The 27804-nt window shown below is 33.5% G+C and overlaps 1 protein-coding gene across 1 annotated transcript in view; it reads right to left on the bottom strand.

Moving 5' to 3' along the window:
• kz (putative ATP-dependent RNA helicase kurz) overlaps positions 1 to 26093 on the bottom strand; it is a 186950-nt gene extending 160857 nt beyond the window's left edge. The window contains 2 exon segments of the mRNA XM_085811070.1: positions 8868 to 9056; positions 25847 to 26093. Of these exon segments, the coding sequence (XP_085667196.1) occupies positions 8868 to 9056; positions 25847 to 25918 (261 nt within the window). The 5' untranslated portion in view covers positions 25919 to 26093.
• Between the last annotated feature and the right edge of the window lie 1711 nt (positions 26094 to 27804).

The raw sequence follows: 27804 nt of genomic DNA, 5'->3' as shown, positions 1-27804 counted from the left end.
CGACTTTTGACTGTATTAGATAAAAGTGCAACAAGGTGTATATCTCACTGAGTGAAAATACAGTCTTCACTACATTATGCTATGGAATTAAGATGGAATTCAGGACATTGATGCAAGGATGTTTGAATTATAAAGAAGTCTAGAAAGTTTTTCAGAAGCAATTTGAATCAAATGCAAGAATAAGAGTAATCCAGCTACTAGCTGAATTTTTCAGTATTAAGCATGCACCAGAAGAAGAAACGGGGTTATTCATTGCAAAGATAAAAATGACTGCGAACAAGCTGGTTGAGACTGGAGACAACTTAACAAATCTATTTAAAGGATTTCAGGCAATTTGATGTTTACCTCAGGAATACTCCAGGACTGCAGAGTTAATTTATAGGTGGATGAACGAGGATTCTACATTGAAAATTGCTGAAAAAATTGAAAAGGAAAGAAAGTTGACTCAGCATGTACTTGAAAGTCAGGTACATGCTGATTTAGAAGACAGCAAGCTAAGCGCTAAGTATATATAATATTATTAGCTCACTTACAGGGAAAAATAGAACAGAAAGTTGATCTAAATTTAAGGGGAAAATAGGGAATATGATGACAGGACCTTATCACAGATGTCATACATTTGGACATTTAACTGAACAGAATTTTCCATAAACATAGTGTAAAGGAAATTTTTAAATAAAAACCAGAAGTTTAAAATAGATGATAAAATGGGAGCTTCAAAGAACTAATGTTAGCAGAAAATTTTATATCAACCATAGATAAAGGGAGGTAACAAAAATAATTTTTATTTGGTCACAGATATAGCCACTACAACTCAATTTTGCAATAAAAAAATTTAATGACAAATTTTGAAGACATAAATTCTATATGTACATCTCTAGATATTTGAAAATAAAGTATTAGAAAAACATATCATCAATTTGAAGTAGGCAATCAAATACAAAGAAATTTACTGTCAAGAGCAAGTTTAGAAAAGGCTGGTACCTATTTTGTAGGTTCAAATGGTAAAATGTGGATATACTTCAATAATTGGAAGATTCTGTAATGCAAAGCAAATGGCCTCTATCATGTAAAACCACTAAAGTATGTAACAGATAAAAAGGAAGTTTGTTACAGTATGAAACCAGAAAGTTAAAGTAGACAATGTGGAGTTATGGCATCAAAGATTTTGCCACATAAATTTTCATACATTCAGAATAGTAAAAAGTTTAAAAGGGTTGCTGAAATCAACAAATGAAAGAAGTATAAACCTTGCATTACTGCCAAATCTCATATAATACCTTTTAAAATCTTTCCGAACAAATATAATAAAGCATTACAGTTGGTTTATTTAGGCATTTGTGGCCTATTTCCAGTTCCATCTAAAGGTGTGAGTAAACATTTTCTCGCTATCGTATATGACTATAGTAACTGTACATAGTACGAAAAATAAAAATGAATTGTTCATTAACTTTAAAAATCCTCATAGGTAAATGGAAAATTTGAAGGGAAATAGAAAATTAATTAATATATGCACCAATAACAGTGCTGAATTTTGTAACAGATAGTTTGAAAACTACTTACATGAAAATAGAATTACTCTCGAACATACAAATACACTGGTTATCATAAATTAAGGAAAAATCACAAAAATAGCAATAACTCTCTCAAAAATAAGCCAAACTGTGTAAAATTTGAATATGTTGCCAAGTAAGAGTAGCTGACTAAAACTGTGATATGCAAATTAGTGGCGATGCTTTCGGAATACGTTATCTGCGAGGAGCATAAAAGTAAATGTTTGAGAACAAGCCCACATATTTCACTGTGACATCAGAAATCTGAGATAGCCAATTCGTAACAATGGCCTCCAGGCATCATTTGTCTGCAGAACTGCAACAGAGAGCCATTCGTAGACTAGAGGCAGGACAAAGTCAAACAGAAGTGGCCAGATGGCTAAATGTGAGTCCTTCTGTGGTTCAGAGACTTTGGAGGCAATTTCAAACCACAGGTTCGGCATCTAGGAGGTTCAGCCAAGAATGGCCAACTGCTACGACGAGCACTGATGACCGATATTTGACATTATGTGCATGCAGAAATAGAACCGCTACTCCGACTCTTCTTAAATCCTCCCTTGCTGCAGCCACCGGAAGGTTCGTGTCAACGTTAACTGTGCGTAGAAGGCTTCACAAAGGTGGCCTGTATGCGAGGCGACCAGCCATTTGTGTGCCGCTCACGTCATGCCAAAGGAGAGACTGTTTTCAGTGGGAACGACAACATGTCCACTGGACGCCTGATCAATGGAGGGCGGTCCTCTTTACGGATGAGTCCAGGTTTAGTCTAGAAAGCGATAGTAGGCGTTATTTGATATGGAGAGAACCTAGAACCCGTTATCATACGTCAAACATCCGTGAAAGAGATGCATACGGAAGGGGCAGTGTCTGTGTTTGGGGCGGCATCTTTTTGGGTGGATGCACAGACCTCCATGTCTTTCCAAGGGAAACCGTAAATGCTCAGATTTATAGAGATGACATCCTTGATGTTTATGTGCACCCATATGCCGGGGCAATAGGTGATGCTTTCCTGTTACAGAACGACAATGCAAGACCACACAGGGCTCGCATCGTAGATGATCTTCAACAGGAAACAATTATGCGCACGGAGTGGCCAGCTCGATCCCCGGACTTGAATCATATCGAGCACATTTGGGATGCTTTAAGAAGATGTCTAGCTGCTCTCAATCCACCCCCTCAGACCCTTGTCGCACTTGTAACTAATTTTCAAGAACAATGGCTCTCCCTTCCTATGGAACTGATAGACCGCGTAATTGAAAGCATCACACATCGCTGCATGTGCTGTATTGATTCTAGAGGTGATCATACTCCATATTGAAGGTACTTTTTCCATAGCAAACTGACACCTTCGATTTGTTCATTTTATACATGTGCTAATTTCTATACTACCATATTTGTCTGATAATTTCTTTTTATGTTATTTGATGTCTTACTATATGTTGTATATTGTGGGTAAGTTTCATTAAATTCTACATGTAACTTTTTCAGTAATTGTGATTTTTCCTTAATTTATGATAACCAGTGTACTTACATCCCAGAAGAGAATAGTGCATGTGAATGTTTGAACCAAATGGCATTAGACATAGTTAAATCAATAAATACTTAATGAAAGCAAAATGGCAAAAGAATGGTGGGAAGAAGCTCTTGGATGTTTAGTACACACTTAAAAACAGGGTGCATCGCAAGAACAATCCAACACCTTATAAAATGTTCTTAATAGAAAACCCAGTGTTACTTATTTTAACCCATTAACCACCAAAACTATATGGAATGATTTTTTTTTTTCTTATACAAATATTAAGCATTTATAACATAGATTTACACTGAAAATAAGAAAATACTTTTAACATGTGGATAAATCAAGTGTTGCAAAATATGAATACAGATATTGAGTATGATTGTACTTGTGAGAACTTTTCTCTGTGTGGAGCACAGTATTACTTTTTAGCTGCATAATGTCTTATAAATCTACAAATCACCTGTAATTAATTTAATATTAAAACTTACACTGTATTTCATTTACAAATACAGATTATTTTTCATTGAAAGATTCAAGCATGAATAGCTTCAGTACAATCATGATGTAAAGCTACATTACATATTTCACATCTATAAACAATCTGGCTATGGCATTCTTTACAACAAAGTTTTCTGTTATCCTTGGACTTAATGATAAAATGTCTACCATCTCCATGTGGTGGCTTCTGAATACTGAATTTACTAGGTCTTCCTGTTGCTGATCTATTTCTGGCTCTTCTACACTTTCAATAAGAGTTTGCAGTTAATCTATATTTTAGGTGCCGATTAGATTATTGCCAAGTTGTTGTTTCATTTATGGTAACCTTGTAGAGACATTAGGTTATTTCGAAAGCGGAAGAGATGAAAAATGAGCAATGCCCTTATCAGGATTTGAACCATGAACCTCTCAAATACACATCGAGCATGCTGGCTACTACACCCCGAAGGCATGCTAAGAAGGTGGGAGAAATACCTTATATACTCCCCCTTTTAAAAGGTGACTGGGGATTAGAGGACCCAATCACCAAATCCTGGTGACAGAGAATCATCATCCACCAACACTTTTAGTTTGGGCGGCACTGTAGAGACATTAGGTTATTTCGAAAGCAAGAGAGATGAAAAATGAGCAATGTCCTTGCTGGGATTCGAATGACAGACTTCTTGAATACGCATTGAGCATGCTGACCACTACACCTCGAAGGCATGCTAAGAAGGCTGGAAAAATACCTTATAGCCTAAGAAGTTGAATGTTATGGAAAGCCTATTATGACGTGATTTGCATGATTTCAGTGAATTTGACTGATGGAAAAATAGTTGTAAGTGCTTATTTTAGTGTTGGATGTCAGTTAGGAAGTATGCTGCTTATTTTGTCCTGTACACCATAAAATGGCTATATGTGATGAGATTAATCTGGTTTCTGTGTGATCTGGAATGAAAGGGACAAAAGCTTTAACTGACTGGTGTGTAAATGAAGGTTTACTTAGCAGTCATTATAAATGTCCTGTTCGTACAAAGGAAATGCCTATGGTTGAACGTAAAGATCGTTCAGATGGCTTTGAATGGGTTTGTTACAAGAAATGCCTCCGACTATACGGAGGATATTTTCAACTCTTATTTTTGTTAATTTATGTGGTGACGGCAGTATGCATATTCTAGTTCAGATAATTTTAGAAAGATTTTGGATGCTGTTAAGGAATTTTGCGTGCCACAGACTGAAGACACAGATATTTCTAAATATAGTAAGTTGTATTTCCTTTTTGTAGTGCGTATATCTGATAACATGTATTTAATTTTTTTTATGTTATTTCATTGAGCAATTTAAAATGAAGTTTATTGAGCTTTGATTGGCTACAAATTTTGTTCAATTTTGGTGAGGAGTAACATTATATAACGTCATCATTCTCCTGATTTTTTCAAGTGAAAATAGATCGATATGTACATGGACAAGTCAAGGGAGTGTGCAATGCCAAGTCTGTGCAATTCTCTGATGTTTTTTTAAGTGAAAATAGATTGATTTGTACATGGACACCGAGTTTGTGCAATTCTTTGACTTTTTATTTTGGTTTTGTGTTGCGGCTAACTTAAAATTGTGCCTTCCTGTCCAACAGACAAAAATCGCCAAGGGGAACCCTTAAATATATTTTTACCGAGTTAACATATGGAATAACACAATCTTGTGTCTGAAATCTAAAAGAAACTTTTTATTTCAAGCAGTAGAAGGTCATTACATTTTCCATGTATTTTTCAAGGATGCATCAATGTAATTTGTAAAGATTAGCCACTGCCTTTTTTTGCCACAAATTCTTATTCTGTTATTGGCTACTAAATTGTCGCATAAATTGACACCAGTAATTTTGGCATTGTATTGTTCAATACAATGAACTGAGATACAAAGATCTCTTTATATTCTTGAATATAGCGGGAAACACTTTTTACAGAACCGTTTCTAGTCTGCACATTTGTATGAGTTTTTCTTGAACTGTTCCTGTAGCACTAACACTTTTACTTTTTAGATGACAAAGAAGACAAAATCATAACTGATGGTTCTTTTTTTTTTTTTTTTTTTATCTACTTCAAGTTTTCAGTTTTTGAAATTTTTCATATGACTACGTCTACGTAAACTTCAACTTTCCCAGCAGTGTCATTTGGTAACATATCCCTACCATTACGCAAAACATTATCATTCCCTTCTTCTTCATTACTAGCTTCTACAATTTCTGGTGAAACAATATCACTTTCATTCTGGTTATTATCATTACCTGTTTCTTCATCAAACAGTCTTTAAAGGGCTTCTTTTAATGTAAGGTACCTCGTTCTAGGCACTTTTAAAGCATGGAATGCATATCAACCACAGCATCTATGAATTAATTGTATTATTTAAAGTTGGTGTATCTTTTTTATGTTTTTGTAAGCCTCATGTAATACTTTGAAGTGCATAAAGAAATATAATTTTTCCCGTATTTTCTTTCCCACTGACACTGCACTAGTGCAACACCTATTTTCCCTTCCATCCCCACACAAACAATTGATTTATGAAATGTTCTGATAAGAAGTGACCTTGCTTATAAATAGATCACGCCAAAAGAAAGTGATTCTTTCAATAACTTTTTTCATTAAATATATTTCAGGTCCCCCTTGGCGAAAATTGGCGATTTTTTTGGTGCCATTCCTGCTTATGTGCAATGCTCTCCCAAGAAAAATGGCATGCTAAACATAATGCAATAAATAATAATTAAAACATAAAAATTTAATCTCAATAAACTGAATTTTAAATCAAAATAAAATAAGGAAATAATATAAAAAGGGAAATACATGTTATCTAATCTGTGCAGTACAAAAACAAAATACAGTCAAAAGTCGTTAATCCGGACTCGTTGGGACTTTGGCGATTCCGGATTATCGATTTTTCCGGATTATAGATCATCAGTTTAAATCTGGTAAGATGGCATGCAGAAATTATAAAATTAAAAGTATGAAACCGTAATTTATGAAATAAAGAGCAATTATGATCTAAAGGGTATCAAAATTTACAAAAAGAAAAAGCTTAATATTTATTTGTTTACTTTATTAAACATTTCTTTCAATGTAAGTTGTTTAAGTTGCTTCGTTTCATGTGATAATACTTTCTCTTTAATTCTATTAAACAGACATAATTTCTTGTTTAGTTACAAAGTTCCGCTGTTCAAGTCCCATAATTGCTGTGTCGAGAATACCGACTAATTTGTCAATAGAAATTTTTTCATTTTTAATAACCACTGTGTCACTTTCTTCACTATCGGAAGCGAATTATAATGAGGAGGAACTTGATTTAAATCATATCAAAGACGGAGTACATCGAGATGAAATACTACATTTATTAAGGAATTATAAGCCGAATAAAATAAAAACATCTGCCCTGAAGATAAGGATAGTGCTGACAGGTCAACTTCCAATTCATTGCGTCCCCCCCCCCGCCACAGAGCAGCATGAAATTGATAAACAGATTTCGGATTTTGAAACATACTTTCGCTTTGTAGATCCTTTACATATACATATTAGTAAATATATATCGGAAATTCTATTTGACATAATCAAAAGTTCAAGCTTACTTTTATAAAATTGCTCTAACAGTCTGCAAAAAATAATAAGCCGGATCCAATTCGAAGATTAAGGAACAACGCAATCTGCAACATTAACCGAATTAGATAATTTTAGCTTAGCTTATACCGTCCGTTATACATTAAACGCGCATGCGTAAACATTTTATGCGTCAACGTGACGCATGCGCAGAAAGTTTGTAGCTTTGAGGTCCGGATTATAGATTATTCCGGATTATGGGTGTCCAAATTAATGACTTTTGACTGTATAGACTCACCTTATTTAGAAATTTGTGGGCCTTTGGTGTGTGGCATGCAGAATTCCTTAGCAGTAACCAAAAACTTTTTAAATTATCTGAACTAGAATCTGTATAGTGCTGTCGCCACATAAATTCACAAAAGTAAGAATCAAAAATGTTCTTCCATAGTGCCAGACTGTCAGTGGCATTTCTTTCAAAAGTCCCTTTTTATTATGCCCCCCATACCGATAGTTTTGATATGAGCTCCGGATCCTTAAATGTCACTATGATTTACTGACAGATGAATGAAGCTATTATCAGAAAGACAATCGTATGATTTCCAAATTGGATATGATTGTTGCTCCACGAAAGATATTCTGTTGAATTACGTCCAACAAAGTCTCTTTTCTTCTGTCCTCAAACACTTAAAAAAAAAAAAACAACTTCTACTCCCTCGTTCTATACCACCAACAGCCGTTTTACCGTGTAAAACACAAAATAAGCAACATACTTCCTAACTGACATCCAACACAGAAATGTTCTCAAAACAATCAAAATCACCGCCATCATGCATTACAACCAATAAACATCACGATAGCGCCCAACCAAAAACATACTCCATAAAATACTCAGGTTATCATAAATGAAAAAACAACTTGGTGATAATCCAAGGGTACCCTAAAATATAAACTACCCCTTTGTTTATTTCTACTGTTTTATTAGGTCTTCCAATTTTATCAGGAACACTATCAGTACAAACTTCTGGCAGCTCAACTTTTCCAATCTATTATTGTTTTGTTGGTCATATCCTCCAACTATTCTCACTATTCAACAGATGTTAATTCTCTTGACTAGCCATAAATGAACTGCAGTCATACATGTGATTCCTCAGTCCTCAAGCCACATTCCTTGTTATTAACTAATGCTCACTTGTCTGATCTATAGTCAGCACAAGCCCACGAAATTCCTTTTGGTAAGGATCACAAGATTTTATGCTTGCCGTTGGCAACAGCCTTCAGCAACTTACAGGTGACAGTGAGATTTAGCTCAGTTCCATCCCCAATTTTGATGGAGGGCACCCTGGGGTGATGGGTCTAAGAGTCTCCTATCCCTCTTTCCCCAAATATATTATTGAAAGGAATTAATTCCTTTCAATAATATATTTGGTTGCCACGATTTTTCACACTGCATATCCAATGTTTACCCATGGTTACGTGAATCGAATGTGTAGATGTTATGAGTGACATATATACATTCGATTGTGTTGATGTCACTCATATTCGTTGTCACCACATTCGTTGTGACATGCTTATTCACAAATGGTGATAAATTATACTGATTGCTTATCAATTGTATAAATGGGATAATACGTAGGTATGTTTCAATGCTATTGCAGAAAAAGGGGGGAGAGGAAAAAAAATTATACTAGGGAAATATCAGAACATTTTTAACATGCAATGTATAAAAACTAAGTTACTTCTTACATTTAATTTCTTGTTCTTCTTTTCTAAAATTTTTTCTAGTTTTTTCCGTTGTTTTTTTGATAACTGTTTAGAAGTAATAGATGATTTTTTTGCTGCCACTTTCACAGCTTTTTTTTTACTACTTATTACCAAGGGATTGCTTGAATCATACTTCTCAGGAAGAAACTTCAAATCAAGCTCTACATTCTCCTAAAATAATAACAAGATGAAAATTTATTGAAACAAATTTGAATAAACAAATAAAAAAATTAATATAAAACTTATTTTACAAATACTAAATTGCTTATCAATTGTATAATTATTCATATACAGAGGCTGTTCACACATTTTTTAGACGATGTATATTGTATTCACAAAACTAAATTACATAAAATTCTTGTGTTTTAAATGTTCGACATCGCTCATTCTGAACCATCTTTCGACACTGCAATTTTCAGGATAATAATGCCTTTTGAAGTGGCAGAAGAGGTAATCTATCCCATTCCTCCCAAACAGCTTTCCAGAGTCCTGTTAGGGTTTTGGGACAACATTTGGATAATGCAGTTTTTAAAAGTCCGAAAGCACAAAAATCCACAGGTGACACATCGGGAGATTCAGTAGGGATATCAGTAAAGGATATGGCCTTGATACCAGTTTTTTGTTCCATTTCTTTTAGGAAATTTACAGTGGATTTTGATGTGTGACTTTTGGAGTTAATCTTGACATTTTTTTGCACTCTCTTTATTTTTAACTTGCCATTATAAGAAAAACCAGCAACAATCATGAATCCCTTAGAAAAACTTTCTTTCGATTCTTTGAACCATGTACTTAAATTTTTTCTCCCCTTTTATGATAATAAATGGCTTTTTTTTTTTTTTTTTTGTTACAATCATTTAAACACACCCATGCTTCATCTATTGTGACAATTGTTTTCCATTTTTCTTTGGACAAGTGTTTCTCATATAGAATTCTGCAGCGTTTCCTGCGTTGAGTGATATGCTTTGGAAGAAGACGATGCACATTGCATTTTTTCGCTTTCTTAAGATTTAAATCAACATTTATAATTTTGTTTACAGTAGACACCAAGCATTTTAATGATTTTGCAACTGTCCTTTGACTAGGGGAATTTTCTTTTAACATTAAACAACGTACCTTTGCAATAGTGGAAGATGTCCGTTTTTTCCTTGGATACTTGTTTGGAATTTTTGTCCCACTTGAGGCTCCAATTTGACGTTTTTTTTTCCTTTCTTGTTGATGATATTACCTATCGACGCCTTAGATATCACAAAGCCACGACTCTCACATCGTTTCTGGATAATGGAGTATGCATATTTCTCTTCGGAAAGAGTGTAAATGTAGCCTTCAAACCACTGTTTTGTTAAATTCGCCATTTTGAATAAAAACAGAACTTTCAAGCCACAGACCATAATTTTGACTTTTAAAAACATAGTACAATTGTAATTACTACTTTTGCAGCAAACGATTTTTTATTACCGCTTACCAAAAACGTTTAAAAAATGTGCAAACAGCCTCTGTATAATCCATTTATGCACAAAACATACTTTGGACATGAAAACAGCTTTTGAATTTCGAATACTTACTCCCTTTAAAAATAAACATTGAAAACAGGAGAAGTATAAGAATTGACATTAAATATATATGCTGATTAAGCCTCTGAGCGTTATGACTGGCTTTATCCGGTCATCAGAAGTTTTGCTACTCTGCATATATCGTTATTATAGCTTATAATTTAAGATATTTTGCTTTTTTCTTTCTTTAATAATGAAAATGTCATCTTAATGAATATAAGTTTATGAAAATACAGACTAAAGTAATTATACAAAGTCAATACATAAATACTGTTTAAATACTGGTCTTCATGACAGATCTAAAATTCTGCACCACTCAGATGGTTAACAGATAAAAGAAATGCATTCAATAAAACAGCATTGCATACTTATATAAAAATTTGTGCTTATTTCTTTTGTATCTTATTTTCATGTATTTTGTGTATTGCTGCACATCTTTCATTTCTTTACTGCATTTTGCATGGCAATTTTATGCTTACATTTAATGTAATTGATATTTATACTACTTAATAAATTTCAGGTTTATATTTATTATATTGTGCCCTTTTTATTTTATGTTTGTGGCTACTTAATTGTATTTGCACAACTTTAATTCAGATATTATTTGATAGACCATTTTATTCTGAGCAAAATGGTTTTAGAATTGTTAAGACAGCTTAGGTAAAGCCACAGAGACTGGCAGAAAGCCCCCTTAACTAGCCTTAACACAATGAATGTCATAGAGGTTACTGGTGACAGGTAAAGCCAAGATTACTAGAAACATGCAATTCGAGTAAATTTTCAATTTTTAAAAATTTTTCAATATTCACATCATTACTAAAACGGTGTAAAGAAATTAATGCAAAATAAAACATACAAAAATAATTTTATTTATATATATAACAAGTAAGCTTAAATATTATGCACACATTTTGTGATGTGTGTGTTGTAACACTTCAAGCAAATGAAAGGTAAACTAACGCAGTCTTCACAATATGTCACAACTTTTTGGTACAGTTTTTTTTTTTTTAGTTAGCCTACCTAGAATTTTTGAATCTTTCTCGTAGCATACTTGACAAAATCTTTGCATGATTTTAGCTTTTTCTGGCATTTATTTAAGTTCATGACATGGTAAGAGTTGATAAATTCATTAACCTGTCTGCTGTTATTAATATTCCACCAAAATATTCAACACATAATGATAAATTCATCTTGGCCAGATGGGCAATCCATGGGAAATGAGCAGGGCATTCAACATGTTAAAGAAAAATTTTGTTGCCAAAATTGTAACACTTGGTAATTTCTTGCGAACTTTTATTACATTCTGGAGTTTCTAGAATACAGATTTTTTTAGATTAATTTTGGACAATGATATAACTAAGAGGCTATCAAGAACCAGACGTCAGTTCAGTTGAGAACTGAGATTTAGTTTACTGCAGATGTTGTGTTACTGAGCTGATCTGATTATTTAAGATCTTAATGAACCTACATAACATACAACCAGAGTCAGCACCACAGCCACTGTAGCTGGAATAGGTATCAAACTTGCAGTCAGGAAAATTTTCAGAATTTAGGGAGCCACAAACAGTACAATTTAAGAGTCAAACCCTTGTACTGTTTATTAAGTCCAAATGACGAAATCTACTGAACAAGAACTCTTTTGCATTAGGAGTATGATATTCAACTGCCCTGTAACAGAATTAACATTAAACCCGAACATCATCAGAATCTTCAACGGTGTGCTGCTGCACTTCTCACAGGTGCTAAAAGATAGCAACATAAACAAGCAACCATACGCAAAGCAGCCACCAAGTACACTTAGGACATCACAAGATTGCTACAATGGTGACCAAGAGAGCTACGCACTTCTGTCCACTTAAGACAAATGACAAACTGTGTCATGCAGACACCAAGGCACTTCTTCAACCATCCTCCACTATGCAACAATGAGTCCCAACTAACATACTCATACACATACTCAAGCTACAGCTATCAATGCAACAATCAATTATATGAATGTACTAGCCAATACATGCGTTCAATTCACAATGACAAACCCAAAGTCCTAATACTGCATCAGAAATGCTTATGAAGAGATTGTGTAGTGATCTCAAGAGCCAATCAACCACTCATACTACAAAGCAGTTCCAATACCAGAATCTACAGCACAAGAACTCTTTTGTGTCAGCAATCTGATATTCGACTGACACATAACTGACCTAGGATCAAATTTAAAAGTCATCATAATTTTCAACGGCAAAGCAGAATAAACTACACTTGTTTTCATTAATATGATAATCTGCATATTTGAAAAAGAAGCAAATTTTATTTTATATGTATTTGAATACTTCCACATTGTTCTCAACAGTGGCATAGCTAGGATTTCAGGGCCCGGGAACAACTGAAGAATTTGCGCCCCAAATGCGCTAAGAATGGAAAACATTTCATTAAAAAATTTCGTACCATTAATTTGGCCCCACCTGGATGCTGCGCCCAGGGACAAATGTCCCCTCTTGTCCAACCCTAGCTACGCCACTCGCACTCAAAATTCATGGCAATTTTTATCCAACAAATTTCATAATTTCATTCATTATCTGAGAAAGTTCATTTCAAATTTTTTCATTGAAAAGAGCTACAGATGTGAATTGATAATAAAGTATTCCATAGATAGTTTAGATTAATTATTTTATAATTAAAAAAATTTTTTTTTTCTCTGATCAAATAAATTTTAGCATTTTACCAGAACAATTGCAAGTCTGGAAAAATTCCTGTTACAGCTTGAAACCAGCATGGACTAAAAGACATTTTTAATATTTTGGATAGTTGAGCATACAGAAAATGCAATTCACAGTAGTAAAGCCAAATGAATTGAATTTTATCTATACTTGCTATTTTTATTTATTAGTCCATTCCCCTATTTCATCATCTGGCATCACAGACCAGTTCAATCTGTATAATACCCGTGAGGCGCTCTTTAGTTAATATAACCATATCGAATAAGTAACTGTAACCATACCGAATAAGTCATTGAATACGTGTTATTTATCTTGACCATACACATGCTTTTTTAATTTCCTTTTCATAATGTCTGATTTATTGAAATCTATAAAAAAGGGCTCTTTTCAAACCCATACACTTTCTGCAATGAGTTGTGTAAAACAAAAGCAAATGTCTTACACTGCAAAATTCAAGCAGAAAGTAGCTTCATATGCAGAAAGTATGAACAACTGTGTTGCATCAGCCTGAATGAAAAGATGATCCGTGACTGGATGAGAAACATGTCTGTTTTAAAGAAAACCCCTAAATCTAAAAAGACCATACGTCATGGATCGTCATCTTTTCCATAACTGGAAAAGTGTTAAGTGACTGGATTCTAGACAACAGATGGAAAGGTTATGTCATAACTCGAACTGTGATATGTTTGCGAGTCGTAAAACTCGCAAAACATGAAAAATTTACTGCTGTAAACAACTCTTTTCATGCATCAAAACATTACTGCATGAGATTCATGAATCGTTATCACCATCATACGAAAATTTCACAGAAATTGCCAAGTCACTTCAAAGAGAAGTGAATAAAGTTCCAAAAGTATGTGATTGAAAAAAAAAATAATAATAATAACTAATTTTGAAATGCCCCAAACAGAACACGTGGATGAAACCAGCATGAATTTTGATCTTTGGCAAAAAAAGAAAAATGTATTAAAGATTGGTCATGAGAAAACTTATTTCACAGTAGTTCTCACTTGCATAGCAAATGGCAAAAAGTTGCCACCCATGATTATTTTCAAGCAAAAACCATTGCTGAAAAAGACAGCATATCTGTCAGGTGTTCTTTCCACGAAAAATGGTTGGACAGACGACACCTTAACAATTGACTGGTTTCAAAATGTATGGTTCAAAAAACCAGGAGCACTTTTAGGGAAACCTTCCCTTTTGATTTCCTTCTGTGATCCCAGGAGGGCTGACATCCATTTTATAATCATTAGATGTCAACATAAATAAGCCATTCAAGGTGAATATGTGCAAGTATTGGGCAGAATGGATACAATCTGATTTGCATACTAAAACCAAAGATAGTCATGTTAGAAAGCTGGACACAACTTTAATTGCATGGTGGGTGAAAAATATTTGGGACATGATTCCAGCTGAAATGATAATCAAATATTCAAAAAGTGTTGCATTTCCAGTAACTTAGATGGCAAAGGAGATGATGAAATCTATCCAAGTCATGATAATGACACTAGCTGTGATGAAATTTATGATAACTCGCCAATGACTAAAAAAGAATTTCATGATTTATTTCGCGATTCCAACTCTGAATCAGAATTTGAAGGATTCAAATAAAATTCTTTGAAAATTGTGTTCATTCTAAAATTTTATGATGTGCTAAAATGGAAATAAACAAAAATTCACTAAACTGTACATGAAATTTTATCAAGAATATCGGTACACTGTTTTTAATTAATTGTAATCACCGTGACTTTCATTTTCAGTAACCTATTTCACTATAGGTAGAAGCACACACATACTCTGTATTTTAGAATAAATCATTTGTTGGAGGGTTTTTTTTTTTTTTTTTTCCAGATTTTGGTAGATGCTTTGCTCTAATAACTGAAAGTAATAGACATTACCAAATACAGTACTAAGTCGCAATCCGGACTGGTCGGGACTTCAGCGATTCCGGATTTAGGATTTTTCTGGATAATAGAACATCAATTTAATCTGGAGAGATGGCATGCAGACATTATACAATTTAAAATCTAAAATCGTAATTTATGAAAAAAAGAGCAATTATGATCTAAAGGGTATCAAAATTTACAAAAAAAAAAAAAAAAAAAAAAAAAAGCTTAATATTTATTTGTTTACATTATTAAACATTTCTTTCAATGTAAGTTGTTTAAGATGCTTCCACAGAAAATTCAAAAAGTTCCTTTTTCTTGTGTCATATACAGTGGACTTTCCAATGCCATACTCCTCGCATAATTTTGAGACAGACACATTGCAGTCCTCTTGAAAGTGAGAGAGATGCAATAACGTTGATTCCTGCTCTGCTTTAGCAATTTAGCAAAAGCTCACCAACTAAAAGAAATATGTCTTTTTTTACTTTTTTTTTTTTTTTTTTTTTTTTTTTTTTTTTGAAGACACCTCGACTTTTTTCTTATTTCAGACACAACCATGAAGAAAAGCGTCCAAACGGAGCACAGCAAAGAAAAAGACAGAAGGCTTCCATTTTGGGAGTCCAGTCGCCGACCAGATCGATATTAAAATTTTTAGTAAACCTTCGACAATGACGTCAAGTGTCATTGCAACATTATCTCAATACGAGAGTGAAGATAGAGTTAATGAAAAATCTTACAGAAGTAACAAAAGTGAAGGACAAATTAGAGAAGACATTCAAGAAGAAACTAAAGAGTTCGAACAAAATGGAAACTTTGGAGATATTCATAATATTGAAGGAAAATTAGAAGACAGTGCATCAGACAAAGATAGAGGAGAAGAAGTAGGCGGAACAGATGATGAAGACATTAATATTTTGTTTTCTGACTTTGATTGGCCTTTCCTACTTCCATATAATCTAGAGTTGAATTAAAAGCGAAAGTGAAGCATTTCAAAACAAAGGTGGACCATTTGTTTCAGTACAGAGACAAGGGAGAAAAGACTAAGATGAAGTTTACGACATCTCACTGGTTCTATATCAGTCAACCAAATCTATATCAGTCAAACCTGGATGGCATACTCAAATAAAAATCAAAACTTACACTGCTTCTGCTGCAAGCTCTTTGGCTCAGATGCAAATTTGAGTAAATACATCTAAATTGGTGATGGGTTTTCAAGCTCAGTGGAAATTTTGTTGGAAGTTTCACAACCACGAAACCTCAGAACAACATAAAGCTTGTTTTGAAAAATGAAAAACTTTAAGAACAAATCTTATTGCTAATAGAACAACTACTCCAGTTAGACAGATAGCTGCTGAAACAGGAAAAAAAGTAAGAAATGGAGATATGTCTTAAAGACTTCAAAAGAAGACATTGTTTTTGGCAAAACAAAATCTTTCATTCCATGGCCACAGAGAACATAAAATTTATAGCAGAAAGTTTGTAGCTTTGAGGTCCGCATTATAGATCATTTTGGATTATGGACGTCCGGATTAAAGACTTTGTACTGTATTTTGAAGGTTACTGAAAGTGATTGTCTAAATATAATAATGTGCTGATATGGCAATGCTACTACAATAGCTGACATGCATTCAGTACAGTCAAAAGTCGTTAATCCGGACTCGTCGGGACTTCGGCGATTCCGGATTATCGATTTTTCCGGATTATAGATCATCAGTTTAAATCTCGTAAGATGGCATGCAGAAATTCCAAAATTAAAAATATGAAACCGTAATTTATGAAATAAAGAACAATTATGATCTAAAGGGTATCAAAATTTGCAAAAAGAAAAAGCTTAATATTTATTTGTTTACTTTATTAAACATTTCTTTCAATGTAAGTTGTTTAAGTTTTGCTTCGTTTCATGTGATAATACTTTCTCTTTAATTCTATTAAACAGACATAATTTCTTGTTCAGTTACAAAGTTCCGCCGTTCAAGTCCTATAATTGCTGTGTCAAGAACACCGACTAATTTGTCAATCGAAATTTTTTTGTTTTCAATAACCTCTGTCACTTTTCTTCGCTATCGGAAGCGAATTATAATGACGAGGAACTTGTTTTAAATCATATCAAAGACGGAGCATATCGAGATGAAATACTACATTTGGTAAGGAATTATAAGCCAAATAAAATAAAAACATCTGCGCTGAAGATAAGGATAGTGCTGACAAATCAACTTCTAATTCATTACGCGCCCGCCGCCGAGCAGCGTGAAAATGATAAACAGATTTCGGATTTCAAAACATACTTTCGCTTTAGATCCTTTACATATTAACAAATATATATCGGAAATTCTATTTGATATAATCGAAAGTTTAAGCTTACTTTTATAAAATTGCTCTTACAGTCTGCAAAAAATAATAAGCTGGATGCAATTCGAAAATTAAGGAACAACGCAATCATCAACATTAACTGAAATAGATAATTATTTAGCTTATACGTCCATTATACATAAAATGCGCACGCGAAAACGTATTCTGCACTTGTGCACACTCATATGCGCAGTCGTAAAAGGTCTTACGCGCACGCGTTAACGCCTATGCGCATGTGTCAACGTGGCGCATGCGCAGAAAGTTTTTAGTTTTGATGTCCGGATTATAGATCATTCCGAATTATGGGTGTCCGAATTAACGACTTTTGACTGTATTTGTGAACTCTGTCCTAAAGCATTGTTTATACACTGTAGAAACCACTTTTTCAATCTGTTTCAGCTGTTTCAAGAGGGAACGGTCTATACACCTGGGTACCTGGGCCAAAGGCATTACCACTATCGAACAAAATTAAAAAATGACTAATTATGTGAGAATTAACACAAAGAAAATTTCTAAATAATAATTAAAAAAATTGAGTTATATGAAGAGATGTAAGTAACAAGTTACATCATAAATTTTGTCACAAATAACTTTTAAGGTACATTGCTATACAGTACAAAGTCCGTAATTCGGATGTCCATTATCCGGACCTCAAAGCCACAAAATTACGAATGTGCTTTTAAAGCACACATCTGCTATGCATGCACGTAAAGTGTTTAACCACGTGCATTTCCGACAGTGAAGAAAGTGACAAAGAAATTATTGAAAACGAAAAAATTCCGATTCAGAAGTTAGTTGATATTCTCGACACAGCAATTACAGGACTTGAACAGTGGAACTTTGTAACTAAACAAGAAATTATGTCTATTTATAGAATTAAAGAGAAAGTATTAGCACAAAAAATGAAGCAACTTAAAAAACTTACATTGAAAGAAATGTTTAATAAAGTAAACAAATAAATATTAAGCTTTTTTTTTTTTTTTTTTTTTTGTAAATGTTGATACCCTTTAGATCATAATTGCTTTTTATTTCATAAATTACAGTTTCATATTTTTAACTGTATAATTTCTGCATGCCATCTTACCAGATTTAAATTGATGATCTATAATCTGGAAAAAACCCTAATTCGGAATCGCCGAAGTCCCGACGAGTCCGGATTACGGACTTTGTACTGTAATATAATAAAAAGGTAATAAAGTCAAGCAAGAATTAACATTATTAATAACAAGTTAATATAAGATAAGAATTTAAAAGATGTAGTGAAACAGAGTTGACTAATGGGGGAAGCATCTGGTACAAGCTTTTCGAGCCAGTAAAAAATATCCTGAAAGGGAGACATACAGCAAATAGAAGAATAAACAAGAAGTAGGTTAACTCCTTCGGTGAAAAATTTAAAAGGGGAAAAGAATAAAAATGCAGGTAAATAATAGATAAGTTTCAGCAATCTGAAAAATTGACACTGGTCCTGTCAAATAAAATACAACATACGATAACAAGATACAAAATATATACATATAAAAGAGGAGATATATACATAAAACAATAGACATAGTTTCAATATATAATACAAGTGATGGATAATAATGCAGGTAACGGTAAGAAAACACCAATCAATATTTACATTAAGTATGGCCATAGGGCATTTGCACTTAGAAGGATCATTAATGTCGTAATTACATATTTTAATGGCAGGGTTTTGAATATTTTTTTTTGGCTTTTGAAAAAATTCCTTGCTAATTTACAATAAATAAAATTAAGCTGGTTCATTTTAAGCTCAAAATGGATACGGTTATTACAAATGTACCAGGGTGAGTTTGAAATTTGACGTAATACTAATATACAATTTTGGGCTGTTTGGAGCCTCTTTCTGTTCGATTTGCAAGAATATGCCCCTACTGAGCAGGCATAACAGGGCATGGAATGCAATATGGATTTGTAAATGAGTAACTTGTTGTCTATAGATAGAATGCTGTTTCAAGCAATTAAAGGGAATAATGCTGTTTCAAGCAATTAAAGGGAATAGTGTTGCTTTATGAGCTCAAAACTTCTGTCAGAGAGATGTTATGTGTGGGGTCCATGTGAGAGAATTACTGAGAATCACCCCAAGATAAGGGACCTTCTTAGCCCAGGGGATAGATGCTCCGTAGAAATGCAAGGTTTTATCAATTTTCTTTTTCTTGGTAAACAAGATGGCATGCGTCTTGTTCTCAATCTGTGTGGAGTACACTCTTTTGCAACAGTTCCATTATGTTTAACATTTTTTAGGGCCTTAGAAAGTCTGTATGCATTTGTTTCAATTTCTAGCTACAGATGGTCAACCCTTATGGCGAATGTTAAAGTTACAGTTAAGTAACTTTCAGAAACTAAACAGAATACTCATTACGAAGTTGTTAATCCTGTATTTACGTGCTTTAAGAAGATTGTCAATCTCACTGAGAAACTACGTGATGTATGGAAATGATCAAAATTAGAGGAATGCCCCAAACCCTCTTCCCTTGAATACATGGTTTCTCGTTTTTGTGCTTATGGAATAATGCCTTTGAAGAGGTCTACGTTCAAATATATTTACAGATTCTTGGAAGGTTATACTAGAATATGGCTTTGTCCCAGGAACCCAAGCCTTGTGTCCTTCGGCCATCTGTGTCTTGGAATAAGCTTTTCGAGATCATAAAATTAACACAGCAAATTAACAAATTTTTCCATCATTTTCCAATTTCCATAAATTTGATTTTAATTTCAATTGCCAAACATAGTAATTTAAGACACAATAACACACCGAATAAATACTAATTCAGAAGTCAAACAACAAAACTCAGCGTTATATTTTTGTTGTTTGACTTCTGAAATAGTAATTTATGTCAACTAATGCTTTTATAAAATTTCTATTAATAAGGTTTCATCAAATTGCAGTTACGTTTTATTTCTGTCATTATCCTTTAATTTCGATGACTAGTGTCTTTGTTTCTCTTCCAACGTATGTTTTCCTGTTTTTGCTGTAAAAAAATTATAAAATAACACAAACTGGCATTTGAGAAGTGCATTTTGAGAAGTGGATAGAATATTACACTATATTTATAGAATTAAAGCACTTAAGTTTTTTTGGTGCTTTCTACGTAAAGTGTCTATTTTGGTCTGTTACTAAATATGGAAGATTAGTCGTAAGAATTGCAAAACTTAAAACACCAACAATTTGCAATAACAGTAATGTATCATATAATACCTATAACATTCAACATACGCAATGACAAATTTGTAAAATTCTCAGAAGCTTTTAAAAAGAAATCAGAGTGCTGTGTACATGGGATGAACAACCATAATGTATACGGCTAACCTTCGGAATATGGTAACATGTAGTCTGGCCATAATTTTTAAACATGCAAAAACTTTTAATATGTTGCTGTTTGTTCATTATAAGATCTATTAAACATGGCTAGTTCTTAACAGCAGAACGGAATGTATAAAGTGCCATGATTAATAAGCGATGCCGAAGTGATCTTGACATCCACAAAAAAGCAACTTAAAAGTATATTTATGCTTTGAAAAAACCCACAAAGGAATTATTTCATGACATGAGATTTTTACAAAAATAAATAATTCAAAAAATGTTGATTAGAGTTGACTTTAAGGTACCCCTTGTATTATCGTGAAGTTGTTTCGTTTATCACCAAGTTGTTGTATCATTTATGGTCACCTGAGTAGTAAATGTTATGGAAACCCTATTATGATGTAATCGTTTGCATTATTCTGGGAAATTTTGAATCATGGGATGTTTTACAAAGGCTTTTGTGGTGTGTGTTGCTGAGGAAGTACATTGCTTGTTTCATTGTTTAGACAGTATAATGGCTGAATGTAGTAGAATTAATTTGAAGTTTCTGTACGATTTGGAACAAAAGGGGAAAGTGCATTAATTGAGTGAATTGTGTAAATGAAAGTTTACTTAGTAGCCATAATATGCAACTACGTAGTATATTTTTTACTCTTATTTTTGTGATGATGCCGATATACGGATTGCAGTTCAGATAATTTTAGTTTTTGGATGCTTATAAAGATTTTTGTGTCCCACAGACTGAAGACGAACGAATTTCTAAATAAGGTAAGAGGATTTTGCTTTGTGTAATGCTAAAATACTTAACAGGTTTTTCCTTTTTTGTGTCATTTTATTGTTTGGTTTAAAATGTAGTTTATTGAGATTATGTATTTTTTATTTGCCTCTACTGTAGAATTGGGTGCTCCTTTGACTTTTTAAGTGAAAAATATATCGATGTGTACACGGACAAACTCAAGGGAGTGCATAAAGCATAGTTTGTACAATTCGGGGATTTTTTTTTAAGTGAAAATAGGTCGTGTGTACATGGATACCGAGTTTGTGCAATTTTTTTACTTGTTATTTTGGCTTGCGTAGTGTCGATTTTTGCGCCAAAAATCACTGCTACGCAGGCCAAAATAACAAGTCAATGCATTGCACAAACTTGGGGTAAAAGTATAGTTTAGGATACCCCTTGGAGATTTTTGCCGGTACATGGATACTGATTTTGTTCAATTCTTTGACTTGTTATTTTGGCTTGTGAAGCGCCAAATTTTGTGCCTAAATGGCTGTAGTGTAGAATTGGGTGCCCTTTCAATTAGCGATAATTTTTTGTAAAATTTTGGAGATGAAATCTCATTTCGGCTAATCTTTGGAATATGGTAACAGGTAGTTTGGCGACATTTTGGTAGGTGATAAAGCTTACTACCTAGGACTTTGGGAATAATGTGAGAAGTACTCAGTTCCGATTACGCATTATTTTGTGTGAGGGAAATGAGAGATCATGAGATATGTCATGTGACATTAATGGACGAATTAGTTCTTTAATTGGAAAAAGGGGGGAATCTGGAAATTTTGTATTTAGCTTTATTCTGTGTTGTGTGAAACAGTGTTGGTTAACCCTTTAAGCGTGTAGCGTTTGCTCCTGCGCGTGCACTGCAGTGGGGACGATGACGAGGTGAGTTCGTCAAGCATGCTTAAAGGGTTAATTTTGGGATCCCATGGCCCTATCTAAAGTGAATTCGAAATGGGTATTTAGTGGGATTCAAAGGGGTAGTAATAAGCATTCTTTTAAGGTTGTGCGAGATAGAAGTAAAGATTGCTTATTAAGTTTTATTAAGTTATTTATTCTACCTGGTACAATAATAGTATCTGATTGCTGGAAGTCATATGTTTGTTTGGAGGATGAAGGTTTTTGAACATTTTGCTGTGAACTATAAGTATGATTTTAAAGATCCTAAAACAGGCGCACATACGATTGCTTTTTATTTAGCGGAGGAAATAAGAAAAGTTTATCCGCCACATAATCAAGATTCTGAAGAAGATTAGGTAAGTTAGTATTTTTAATTATTTGAGGATATTATTTTTATGCATTGTTCTAAATGTAAGGAGTAAATAAATTAATATGGTGTTATTGGAAAATTGTTATTAGCAATGATTTAGTTTAAAGTAATTAGGATTGTAAGCTAATTTTTATTAATTTAATATATGTGCTTATTTATATCTTAAGTAGTGTTTTTTAATTTAATTATATTTTAATTAAATGATAGTTATTTTGTGAATTATATGTTTGTAGCAATTTGGTATATGTTTCAGTGGACGTAACCGTGCATGGAAATAATTTAAATATTTGACACTAAGTATTTGCACCATTTTTAATGTTTGCGTTATAAATTCGTTGGTGACGTTTATAATAGATAATTTAGAGGTAAAAGTTTTTGGATATTTTATTTATTTTATACGTGCAAATGTTCATCCTTGGAAAGGGTATATACTTTTTCACGATCAGGTAATTTCATGCTCTTTTTACCGAATTTAGAGATTCACAAAATTTTCATGCATTTCGTGAAATTTTTCTAATTTATGAGAAAAAAGCAGTGTACATGGATATAGTGAAGAGTGTGCGCAATGCCATTTTTGTGCAATTCTAGGATGTTATTTTAAGTAAAAATAAGTTGACATGTACATGGTTTAATTATATTTTAATTAAATGATAGTTATTTTGTGAATTATATGTTTGTAGCAATTTGGTATACGTTTCAGTGGAAGTAAACGTGCATGGAAATAATTTAAATATTTGCAACCATTTTTAATGTTTGCGTTATAAATTCGTTGGTGACGTTTATAATAGATAAATTAGAGGTAAAAGTTTTTGGATATTTTATTTATTTTATACGTGCAAATGTTCATCCTTGGAAAGTGTATATACTTTTTCGCAATCAGGTAATTTCATATATGTCCTTTTTACCGAATTTAAAGATTCACAAAATTTTCATGCATTTTCGTGAAGTTTTTCTAATTTATGAGAAAAAAGCAGTGTACATGGATATAGTGAAGAGTGTGCACAATGCCATTTTTGTGTAATTCTGGGATGTTTTTTTAAGTAAAAATAAGTCGACGTGTACATGGTTTAATTATATTTTAATTAAATGATTGTTATTTTGTGAATTATATGTTTGTAGCAATTTGGTATATGTTTCAGTGGAAGTAAAAGTACATGGATATAATTTAAATATTTGACACTAATTATTTGTAACAATTTTTAATGTTCGCATTATAAATTCGTTGGTGACGTTTATAATAGATAATTTAGGCAAAAGTTTTTGGATATTTTATTTATATTATACGTGGAAATGTTCACCCTTGGAAAGGGTATATACTTTTTCGCGATCAGGTAATTTTATACATGTGCTTTTTACCGAGTTTAAAGATTCACAAAATTTTCAGGCATTTTCGTGCAAATTTTTGTATATTATGAGAAAATAATCAGTGTATATGGATAAGTTAAGAGTGTGCGCAATGCCATTTTTGTGCAATTTTTTTTAAGTAAAAATAAGTTGACGTGTACATGGTTACTGTGTATGTGCGATTCTGAAAAACGCGGCAAGGAGTTTGCGATTCAGCACTTTTTCCCAATTTTGCAGTTAATATTTGTCATGATTAAGCAGTTTTTTTCCATAAACTTTCTAGCATAAGTGTAATTCGGCTAGCAGATTGTTGGAAAAACTGTTGAATAAATAAAAAGAAACATGTCTTTACTTCGTGAAGACAAAATGGCGGCGAAAAAAAAATAGAGGGTTGCTGTAGCAGAGTTTGTCGCCAAAAAATCGCCAAGTTACCATAACCCAACGATTAACCCTCATTTCTGGTTTCCACGATAGTTTAACTTTGCTTTAGCCTCCTGATTTTTTAAAAATAAAAATAGATTGATGTGTACATGGTCAAATTTAAAGCAGTGCGCAATGCCTAGTTTGTGCAATTCTGGGACTTATTTTAAGTGAAAACAGATCGATGTGTACATGGACGCAGAGTTTATGCAATTCTTTGACTTCTTATTTTGGTTTTGTCTAGCGGTCATTTTGAAATTGTGTCTTCTTGGGGCCGATCTTGTCGTCAGAAAAGAATCGCCAAAAAACAAGGGGCACCCAATTGTAAACTTTTACCGCCAAAATAACAAGACAAACAATTACACAAACTCGGTATCCATGTACACATCGACTTATTTTCACTTAAAAAAAATCCCTGAATTGCACAAAAATGGCATTGCGCACTCCTTTGACTTTATCCAAGTACACGTCGACCTATTTTCATTTTAAAAAAAATCCCAGAATTGCACAAACTTGCATTGCACACTCCCTTTACTTTGTCCATGTATACATCGATATATTTTCACTTAAAAGTCAAAGGAGCGCCAATTTGTACAATATAGGGAAACAAAAAGTAGGCACATAATCTCAGTAAAATACATTTTAAACCAAACAATAAAATAACATAAAAAAGGAAAAACATGTTATACATTTAAGCACTACTAAAAGCAAATATTCACTTACCATGATTTTTGAGTTCTCTTCGCACACTCAGAGCCATGTAAAAATCAAAATATCAGTCGTACTCAAATGACTTTTTTCAAACCACATACTCTTTCTGATCGAACGCTTCACATAGTGACCATGTGAACTTTTCTTCGTACAAACCCGTTCAAATCCATCTAAACGGTTTTTACGTTCAACTAGATGCATATCCTTCCTACATACAGGATACTTATAATGACTACTAAGTAAACCTTCATTTCCACACCAGTCCATTAAAGCTCTTTTCCCCTTTCGCTCCAAATCGTACAGAAACTTCAAATTAATCTTTTTACATTCGGCCATTCTACAGTGTAAAGAATCAAACTAACACACACCACAAAACCATGATTCAAAATTTCCCAGAATCATGCATCCGATTACGTCACAGTAGGGTTTCCATAACATTCAACTACTCAGGCTGCCATAAATGAAACAACTTGGCGATAAATCAAACAACTTCGCCATAAAACAAGTAGTACCTTAAAGTTTACTCTACCCCAAACTTGGTATCCATGTACCACCAAGGGGTACCCTAAAATATACTTTTACCAAAATCTTAACCAAACTACATATCAATATTCAATTACCTCTTCTTGCACATTACTAGGTAACTCGGTCACATTTGACTGAGTTCTTTGACGTTTTCTTATCCTCCCCATGCTTTCCAAGCACTTTGTCTGGCTATTAATTTAAATTTATATGAAATACGATCATAAATAATATAATATCAGTACTTTTTACTCTTAGAGACACGTTCACACAAATTACAAAATAAACAAGAAAAAACACAGGTTTTTCTTGCGTTTTGGGGGATATATTTTTCTTTCAATAAGAAGTAGTAGTAGTTATTTACGTAGCGTATTCGGAAACTAAGTACCGTTTCATTCTAGCGCCGTCGCAGCGCTGTGGTAGGCGTCCCGCGCATGCGCACTAGTCTTTCTTGTTCACTGACTTTCTATTGTCGCCATTTTGGTTGCTCTATGTTGTGTTTTCAGTTTGCTGTGCACATTCAAAATGTTTAAGACAATTAGTTCTCCCGCTGACTGTGAGATTCGTGCCGTGATTAAATTTTTGAACGCGAGGAATGTTAAACCGGCCGAAATTTATCGTCAAGTGACAGAAGTTTACGGTGAATACGCGATAAGTGATGGAATGGTGAGAAAGTGGGTAAGAATGTTTAATGCAGGTCGAACAAATGTCCACGCCGAGGCTCGAAGTGGTCGGCCTTCTGTTGTCACCGATGATTTGATAAGGAAAGTTGATGAAGCAATTCATGAGAACAGACGTTTCACAATGACAACTCTTTCAGAGGCATTTCCACAAATTTCACGCACTGTTTTGTTCGAAATTGTGTCTGACCGCTCGAATTGTCGCAAACTGTATTTCCGATGGGTTCCAAAAATGCTCACTGATGTTCACAAAACAAAGCGACTTGGTAGTGCCCTGACATTTCTCACGCGGTACAGTGATGAGGGAGAAAACTTTTTAAACCAAATTGCGACAGGTGATGAAACTTGGGTGTGTCATTTCACACCAGAATCGAAACAACAATCGATGGAGTGGAGACACACTCATTCTCCGAAAAAACAAAAGTTCAAAGTGACAAAGTCATCACAAAAAATGTGCACTGTCTTCTGGGATAGGAAAGGCGTTTAGCTTACTGAATTTCTTCCCAGAGGTGAAACCATTAATGCGGCACGATATTGTGAGACTTATGCACGGAACAGACGTTATGCATGCTCGCATGCTCACGGACAGGGCGAAATGTGCTTTCTCTTCAAAGCCTAACAATGATGGGCCGGCTATTACATTTGGCTATTATTCACCAATTTGTGTAGATTTTCGTTGGTAATTTTTTGTTCGTGTTGTGTCTAGCGGTCTGGGATGAATGTTCCTAAAACGTACTCGCTGTACCTCCTGCTGTGATAGTTGCTTCGCTGCTATTGGTTAGAAGAATATAGACGTAACATAGAGCTTTGACGTCATTTGTTTTGTCACGTGGTAAAGCTTCTCGAGCCCTTGTAATAAAAAAACGTTTATGGCGTATGTTTTAATCCTTTAAAAAATCAGTTAAGAAGTCAGAGATGATTTTATGTACAACTGATTTAATTCATATGTTAATATATATTTTTACTTTATGCAATACACACTTGAGAAATACCGGATCATTACAAAGGAAGGAAAATGGGTTATTTGCCTGAAAGGGTTATATCCATATTCTATTTTGCTAATGGATATTGAAAAAACAATATTTAACATAGTTTATTAATGTTTTATCGTGATACAACAACATTTTTAAGAACAAGATTACAAAGCTTACAATTATACACCTAAATTTATCTCAGTTTTCACCCTGAGATGGAATCCCAGAAAAAATATTGTTAATGATGGACTAGATCAAAGTACTGATATAGAGAAAGCACACGTGGGATCTTTTCCTTTACTGAATAACATCTGCCAGTCAATTTACAGCAAAATATATATGCCTACATTGCCTACTGTCCATTAAATTAAATATAACCTTTCAATCGCTCTTAATATTATT

This window comes from Stegodyphus dumicola, chromosome 2 (genome assembly GCF_044657685.1).
Source record: "Stegodyphus dumicola isolate Sdum_Otavi_A_Nest chromosome 2, ASM4465768v1".
Lineage (NCBI taxonomy): Eukaryota > Metazoa > Arthropoda > Arachnida > Araneae > Eresidae > Stegodyphus > Stegodyphus dumicola.
Note: the sequence above shows the minus strand (reverse complement) of the source record. Positions and strands in the feature narration are given on the sequence as shown.